The 8,985-nt window shown below is 38.4% G+C and overlaps 1 protein-coding gene across 1 annotated transcript; it reads left to right on the top strand.

Annotated features, from left to right (window-relative positions):
* Positions 1-3,374: 3,374 nt before the first annotated feature.
* Positions 3,375-6,011, top strand: LOC131779530 (homeobox protein engrailed-1-B). Its single transcript, XM_059096092.2, has 2 exons — positions 3,375-4,985; positions 5,386-6,011. The coding sequence occupies exons 1-2, from the start codon at positions 4,766-4,768 to the stop codon at positions 5,907-5,909; spliced, it is 744 nt and encodes a 247-aa protein (XP_058952075.2). The 5' UTR covers positions 3,375-4,765; the 3' UTR covers positions 5,910-6,011.
* Positions 6,012-8,985: the final 2,974 nt, after the last annotated feature.

The following is an 8,985-nucleotide window of genomic DNA, read 5'->3' as shown; positions in this document are numbered from 1 at the left end:
TGTGAATACAGTCGAACCTTTATAAATCGGCACCGTATTAAGTGGTCACCCTGTGCTAAGCAGTCGGTTGCTAAAGTCCCGAACTCGTTTCTTCTTAATTATCGTTCATAGTCACCCTTTACCAAGTCCCAAAGGCCTACCTGTATCGTCCTCCACTTGTAATAAGCGTAAATTTAAAGCCAAACCACCTAAATAAAACTAAGAATATCCTTCAAAGTAAAATCGAAGTGAGTAATAGTATTGTACTTTAAGTGGACGGTTAATTATGGCATAAAATGGCGTTGTATATCGTTTTTTACAATGCCCCTAATCTGTGGAACCTGTATTTAGCGGTCAACCTGAATTAAGCGGTACCCCTGCCAATCCCCGTGGGTGATCACTTAATACATAATCAACTGTAATTATGAGTTCAGTCATTTGAAGATATACCACAACGTTATAAAGATTCAAAAGAGGTGTTATTAGTAACTTTTGTAAATATAAGCTTCCAGAAATCTTCAGACAGCTGAGTCATGCTTACTTGCATGCCATAGAACTTTCCAGAACATTTCATCATGTCACACATTTATTATGTAATACCAGGAGCACGTCACTGACGGGCTCCTGGTAATACCACTAAGATAGTTCTTGTATAGCTTGTGGAATGTTATGATCCCGTAATAATGTTGTATGTTTAGGATGTGAGATTTTTTATTCTCCATAGTGCTGTCAGTAATGGTCATTTATGCATTAAAAGAACAAGTAAGGCTGTTTAACTTTTACTTACCCTTCACTTCATCACAATTTCCACCGTTTTTCAAGAGTTCATTTACAGTGATTTAGAGACCAGTCGCACGAGGGAAGTGGGGGAAAGTTACTGAAAGGCAAAAGTTAAAGGAGTTTTTGTTTCCAGTACATAGCAACTAGACACCTTGCAAGGGCGGTAACAGAGTGCGCAAGTGCTTCATATAGGACAAGAAATGACACATTGCTGTTAAGGTTTGAGGTTTACTGTTTGCAACAGCCTACATGAAGTAAGTGATAATCACGTAACACAAATATGAAAAGAATTCGTAACCAGTGACGTGGCGTAACCTTGTAGATATTTTGTTGTAAGATCTGTCGTATTAAGTCCGAAATCCTTATTTGGTGGGCGAAATTCCTTGAGCAAACAGAGGGACATTCAGGACCAGTTATATTCGAAAAAGCAACCGTTACAAGAAAGCTTATCGTCGTAGAAAATTACGCGTTTTGTAGACCGTTGTGAAGGAGGGCCTTTGGTGGAGAAGTCAGGTTATTTTGGAGAGTAAAGCAATGTTAAATAAGTAAGTTATTGATTCAGAATAGAATTCAGGTCATACGCGCTCACATTTCACCTTTCTGATGGACCTTTTGTACTTTATTAATTTACAATTTTCTTTTAATCGACACGCAGTCAGTACTGCGTGGCCAGTGAATGAGTTGGTAAATTTTGCAAATCAGTTACAAATAACACTGCATCATCTGAATTTTCCTCTCGTTTCAATTGTTAGATTCTTTGTGTTTGTTTAGTCTCCATTTCATTTTTGTAAGCCTAATATTGTAACACCCCTAATAATATACATGGAAAAATTACTCAGTTTTGATTGATTAAGATAAATGCAGTTTTTAGGTAATTCAGTGTAGAAGAGAGTTAATTCAGTGCAGAAGAGGGTTAATTCAGTGCAAAGAAAGAAACAAATCAGACATTCTGCCGGATTGGTCAATAATCAAAGAAACTCACGGATAGCCAATCAAATGCGAGCCTTGGATGTCGCAACAAAATTTGAAAATTTGAAAATTTGCGAGCGAAACAATGGCCGGCGTTTTAAGTAGGCTTTCTTTTGCCACCGCAGCTGAAAACAGCTTAAACAACGAAAACACCGTAAAAAGCACTGCTTTTTGGTTGTCGGTTTGGAAAAAGTGGTGTTTAGAGAAGGGAATTGCCGAGGAAATCGAAAATGACGAGCCGACCCAGCTTAACACTTTGCTCGAGCGATCCAGCGCCGAAATTGAAAACAAACATGGTTAAACCTCGGAAACGACGATTCCATTTCATCGAAAGTGATTCGGACACAGACTGAACAATTCCTTGAACTTTTCTGCACCTTAAAGATGTGAAGATATCATTGCATAATTTATTATTGTTTTGATCGTACGCGGTTGTTTTGACCGAACGCACGGTTTGAATAAATTATTTTTGCACTTGATGCGCGCTTTGCTTATGTTTAATTATGATAAGCCATCTCCTATTTTTCCATGTATATTATTAACTCGTAATCACATGATTTTTCTCGTGCAATTTGGAATAAACAAGCACTTGTTAATTTTTTCAAAGACCACAAATTGCACGAGCCCGTAGGGCGAGTGCAATTTTGTTAGTCTTTAAAAAAAAAATTTACTCGTGCTTATTTATTCCAAATTGCACTCGAAATCATGTGATAACCTATACAAATATCAGTGATCGGAATGTCGTTGCGAATTGTACCCAAATTGTATTTATCTATGTTTTACGGAAATAGATATTTTACGGAAATCCCCTTATTGAAGTCTGTCCGTTTCTTTCGTACCAAAATTTCCAAAAGCTGATTTCATATTAAAATGTATTGCTATTGCTTAGATATTTGTAAAATTATGTGCTTCGGTTGCCATAATTTGTTTTTAGTTTTTCTTCTGATTTGTTGAGACTATCCCGTGCATTAATTTGCTCAGAAAACTCGGGATTCATGGTCTAATTATTAACTAGACTGTCGAAAAAAACTTCCTTGAAAAACTACCTTGGTACACCTATCCACCCATCTATATCTATTCAGCATGCATGCATACCTTCCAAATAGACTCTTGGTGCAGCACAGCCGTAAGCTCGTAATCATCTTACAATACATTCATTTCGTTTTGCACTAGACACACGTACGAAAAGCGGACCTATTTTCATTGAGGCTACATGGTTTTCTCTTTTTTTCTTTCTTTTTATCGGAGAATTAAGAAGCGGAGTCATTATTTTTTAGTTTCAGGGAACAATGAGTGAGGAGGTGAATAGTAATGACTTGGTAATGTTTGAAGGTGACAGTGGTAATAATGATGGCCAGAGAAGGGTATTGTCATTAATAAGCCAGAAATCGGGCAAATATTCAAAGTGAGGGGAGATGGGGGGATGAAAGACTGGACTCTTGTCCATACCATGCGATGATTTCAATTCTTAGTTCTTGTACTGTGCATGATGTGGATGCCAACTGATTCCATACACCCCAAAACAAGAAAGTTACTTTGTGACAAGTAGAGAATAAAGTATCAACTGAAAATTCTTGGGGAATCATTGTGGAAGGCTTCATCAAAGTCCCAGAGGGATTGTTGTTAAAAAGAGTATCAAAATCGTAGGGGATCATAGATGAAGAGAATACTAAAATCCCAGGGGGATTATTGTGGAGGTTATCATCAGACCCCTAAGGGATAATTATTGAAAAGAGTGTCGAATCGTAGGGGATCAGAGATCCTCGGAGGATGCAGTAAGAAACCAATCGTGTTTCCCTCAGGCTTGGACATCTCAAGCAAAGTCTACTCGTCTCTACTGAATTAGGTCTACAAGAAAACAGGGGGGCGGGACATGAGATATCATTGTTCTCGGAGTATCAGACATGGTCAGTAATTTTAGATCGATTCCCATTGAAATAAGGGAACTCAATTCCCTAATCTGATTGTCTTTTGTAACTGTGTTATCAAGATATCTTTTAGAGAGAACAGTTGTTACAGTGCTTCAACGAGAAACGAAAACAAAGCTTAACGAATGGGACACGTTCTGCGAAGTCAAAATCCTGAATTCAGTCAGGAGTGCAGAGCTTAATGGGCCATGGCCAACTAGTCATTATTTTAACATCAGTGTACGTGTTGGAGAGCAAGACACTAGATGATCTTGCTGCAAGTATGTAATGTAATTGCCAGCAAATATTGGTCGAGCCTCAGAGTTAGATGGGGCCGTCTACATTGGCAACATGAGGAAGAGTCGAAGACCAGACCAACACAGTCATCTTAGTGCGATGAAAAAACGAACATGGCTAAATTTAATGACTGGAGAAGACCTTGAAAGGTGTTAAACGACCCTCTTAGAGATAATTTCAGCAAAAAGAGTGACAAAAATTCATTCGCACGACCCACGCTTGTCACATTTATTCCTTTATTGAAGGATTAACGGCAATATCGAGGAACAATGACCCCAATGGAAAAGCTGAATCGCGTGTATCATTTTACGTCGGCAACTTTTACGTATGCCAAGATCTTTCTCAGTGTCCATCAATCTTGTTTACTCCGCGGCTCGTTGTTAGAATCGCTCTAATGGATATGTCTTCATACATTGGTCTTGAAAGCAACACCGTAACTTTGTACGGGCCGACATGGTAAACACGACACTGTTTTAAAGCCATAACATTAACTAGGAGTAATCTTGTTTTATGAAAAGTACTCCCCCATCAGCGGTGGAACACACCGCAGATTACTAAAACTACAGCTGAGATTAAAACCAATCAAAGTTACGTGACCGAAGAGCAGGGAAACGGATTATACGTACATTACGTCTAAGTCCACATGCTGATCTGCTGGTAATGAAAGCTTGTCAAAAAGTTGTACAAAGTGTAAATATACATTAAGTAAATTACATTCTTCGGGCTTTTGAAACTGCTCAACAAAAGGTCGTTTATTCCAATAATGCCGTGCGTGGTAAACAACATTTTTCATCTCTAGCCTTTCTCACAAAATATCGTGTAAAAATTTCACCATGTCCATTGTCCCAGCGAAAGCAAATCTGAGCTTCTCCATTGAAAACATTCTTAAAGAAGAAAACTCTTCGGAAAGCTCTTATTTATCCAGACCTGATGATAATAATGATAATAATGATACAATAACTCTTCAACAAGGAACCTCTTCGCCTGAGAGATCTTTGAACAGCGATCTTCCATGGCTGGCTTATACTCGTTATTGTCCGCCCAAAATCCCAAGTAAGTGAAATGAAATCTGTGTTTTCGTGTGGATTCTCAGAGGTGAACATGTCAATGGCTGTGATGAAGTTGAAGGTTTGTAATTTTCAATTACGAGCTTCAAATAAGTAAATTCAAGGAAAAATGACTTAAATTTTGAAATAATAGCAACAACAAAAAATACAGGTCGAAATAAAGCTGAAGAGATCTCCATCCAACTGCTTTGATATTGCAGATAATTATCGGCCACTTTTGTAAGTTTCGGGAATTGAAAAGGGTGTTAAATTTTGCCAAAACTCTATCAGACGACCCCTATTTTTACACCTCGTAGGACAACTCAGACAGCTGCTGTATATCTCTTGATTTGAAAACGAGAGACCAAATGAAGAAATAAGACCTAATGAGACTTTTTCTTTCATAGGGTCAAGAAATCGTAAAACAGTTAACAAGCGGAAAGTAAGTGGGGGTCCAAGAGTACCATTCTCGTCAGAACAGCTACTGGAGTTGGAGAAAAACTACGAGGACACTCATTATGTTACTGCAGCCAAAGTTTTACAACTTTCTAGCGAGTTAAAACTTCCAGGAAACCGCATCAAGATTTGGTTTCAGAACCGTCGTGCACGGGAAAAAAAGAAGGCTAAGAAGCTGGGAAATTATAAGAACCAACAACTTGCTGCAAACGAGATATGTGCCGAGACCACCCTTTCACCTCATGAAAAAATCGGTCAGAATAGAAGCTGTTTATCACAATTTTACCCTGCTCCTATTGGGAGGAGAGAGTCCGCTTTCTCTCCAATGTTTATGTCTCAGTTAGCTCATACCGGTTGTCCATTAAAGAGGAATCTCGCATGGCCTGGTACATCAAACGTGCCTCGGGTCCTTAACCTAAAGTACATTAACTGCGATTTGTACAAAAGACTCAGTTGTTTTGTTCAATGTACATAGCATGTGAGATGTCCCTACAACAAACAACTGTTGAGTGTGAAAAACTTTAGAAAGATAAATTTGATTCGTTGACATTTAATAAAGAAGATAGTATACTTTGATTAAAAACTGTCTTCAAACCTTTCTTTTGACTCTCCTTTTAAACGGCGCCTTCAGGAATAAATACCCATTGTAAGAACAAGGCTCTTTTTCTCAAGAAGCGAACAGAATTAAAAACAGCCAGTATTCAGTTGCGTGAGTCGGAGAAATATACTAATCCTTTTAAAAAGTGGCTTTGGTTTTTCATTGAGTTCTCTTGGGCTTAGTTGATAGAGCACTTGAAAGAAAACTAGGACCTGGCTGAGTTTGTTTCTTTATTGGGGACACACGAGTTCCTTTGTCTCCTGCTCGTGACCAAACGAATGATTTGTTTATTTCTTCCACGACAAAGTTCAAAATTCACAATCTCTCGTTATCGTATTTTAACACAGAATACTTCAAGACGCTTCTGATCCTAGTAGTATGTAAGACACTTGCCACGTGTGAACAAACTCAAAAGCGTCGAGCTCGCTCATCATCGATTTCTTTGTGATTCAGTTGAAATCGTTTGAATCGTTCTAAGAGGGAAAGGGGAGAGGGTTCTGTTTTTTACCCTCTTTTATTATTTTTCTAATAACAGTCATTGTTAACATCTCTTTTTCATTAAAATGAACGACTGAACCATTGCTGGTCAGTCCACGTCTTGAGTGAACTGGCGACACCATGGCACGTTTAGCGGACGTTACGTCCATTATTTCCTTTCACTCTCTCGTGTAACTGAACTCATGCAAACCCGATTCACTGCTTCAACGGAAAAAACGCTATAAACAGCCAGCAGCTGCTTTTGGCTCCACTGGTTAATTCAGTCTGCAAATTTTAATCACTTTATTCTCAAATAGAAATGCCAACTTAATGAAAAGCTTAGTGTGATCTTCTGCGGTTGTGACTTAACCTAGTTTCATTTGCATTTCGGGATAAAATCTCTTATGTAGTTTGAATACCGCCGTCGTTTTCATTCATAGGGTGAAATATGGAGAGACTGACAACCTGTCTGTTAAACTCCTCCTGAGAAGATTAAATTATTGCACGCGCGGTTATTACAATCTGATAACGCACAGCAAACAAATTTGGTTTTGGTGAAATTTTTAGAATACATTAGGAGATCACTGACAATGTTATAAGCTAATACAAGTCTACCCAAGAGAACTGAAGCACCGGAAATGTTTGATTGCTCATTTTATTGGAATAAGTAGGTTGTGTGTGTATGAAGTTTGATTGTGATGATCTACGGTTTATCCATCTCAAAAAGTTTCGAGATTCATTGTTGTGCAAATGAAGTTTTTGTGAGGAACATTTTTTGCAAACGACAATCAAAAAATAACCTTCTGTGACCGACGCAAACCACAATGCATATATTAACCACAATGTCGACAGATTTTTAACCCTTGTCAAGACTTTGTACTTTCGCTTATTATAGGTACACCATAGTACACCTTTATAAATAACTCTCTTTCATACAAACACAGATCAACTTATCCAGCCCGCTTGAAAAACCCAGACATCTGGCGCTCTTGTAATCCCACTCAATCACTTGAAAAAGAGACAAGTTCAAGGAGGTATGCCTATATTTCATAACAGGTGATTGCAACCTTCACACTGAATGTTTACTTTAAGGGCTCGGGTTTGCGTCAGTGGAATAGTTTTACTCAGTCAATCTTTACATAAGGTTTACACTGATACACAGGAGCTACACTGATCAATAGCAGCCCGGATTAACGTGGCTGGTTGACCTACGGACCTGTATTCTTTGCACGTGCATCCCAGACGTTCGAATTCCTTTATAGCTAAATCTGTTTTCTCAAAATATTCACGTCAAGCACAAACTGCGCGGGCAAACAATTATCGCTAGCGTATGTGCAGTCTCGAAATAATCATGATCGCCATCTATTTAAACACTCTTGAATAATAATGATTGTCGCCAACTTTTCATTCCACATGTTCTATCACGAAATCTCTTCAGGCACCACCGACGGTAAATCTTGAGGTCGCTCCGACCCCCGGTCATTTCTTCCAAAGCCCCCCAAATCTTTAGTTTCTCTTTTCTTTAATCCGTGGGTCTCAAAAAGTAGTTAGAGAAGGTTGGAGTTACGGTTGGGAACGGAGAAGTTTGTGTATGATCGCTTGTGTTGGAAAACATTAAGATATTGAAGCTAATATATCGGATAGAAAGAGAGAATGCTAACTGAAAGGTATATTGACACGTTGTAGAAGTCTGAGTAAAGCAACATAAAAAAGAAACTTAAAATTAACAATAAACTTAAAAAGGTTTTGGTTAGATTTGTCAAAATGTGAGACATTATTTGTTCTTTCCTCTGCCAAAGCCATAGTCAGACATGTGCCTTGGTTTTAAGCTCACGAAGGAGATGCAATACTACGATTGTTTAATTGATATTTCTACAAGTATATTTGTGCAAATTGTCATATTACTCCGAGTTTATCGCTTAACAACATTTGTGAAAGTTAAAGCTCTTAACGAGCACAATGAGTGTCGCAAAACCAAACCCAAGGTAATCACAGCAGTCGATCATAACAAAGGAAAAAGGCCGTAACGAGTCAATTAGAACTCAAAGTGAAGAGAATCAAACTGCTTCAAGCATGGGAAAATGCGAGTTACTAAGTTGCGATCGGTTTGAGTATAGAATCTGTTTGAGAAAGTGGCACGAGTTATCTGAACCAATATCGGCGCGTTATTAATGCGAAATCAAAGCAATCCCGAATTTCTTTCGACACTCAACTGAAATTTGACGCGTGTGGTAATAATGCTCTTGCCTGAGGATACAATAACTAAAGAAGCCCTGTCCGAAAGGCGAACTACAATTTGTCACTTGTTGTTTTATCCACTGGTCAAAATATGATTTATTTCATATTTGCTGTTGGTAATAAGATCGCCTAGCGGGAACAAAAAAAAAAAAGAAAAACTAAAATTTGTCTAGATGTCAATATGTGGCTCCATGGCTTAGAGGGTAGAAGCGCCCGACTATCATCTTGGAGGTACGGG

Source organism: Pocillopora verrucosa, chromosome 13, assembly GCF_036669915.1.
Source record: "Pocillopora verrucosa isolate sample1 chromosome 13, ASM3666991v2, whole genome shotgun sequence".
NCBI classification, from domain to species: domain Eukaryota; kingdom Metazoa; phylum Cnidaria; class Anthozoa; order Scleractinia; family Pocilloporidae; genus Pocillopora; species Pocillopora verrucosa.
This window is presented reverse-complemented; position numbering and strand designations above follow the sequence as displayed.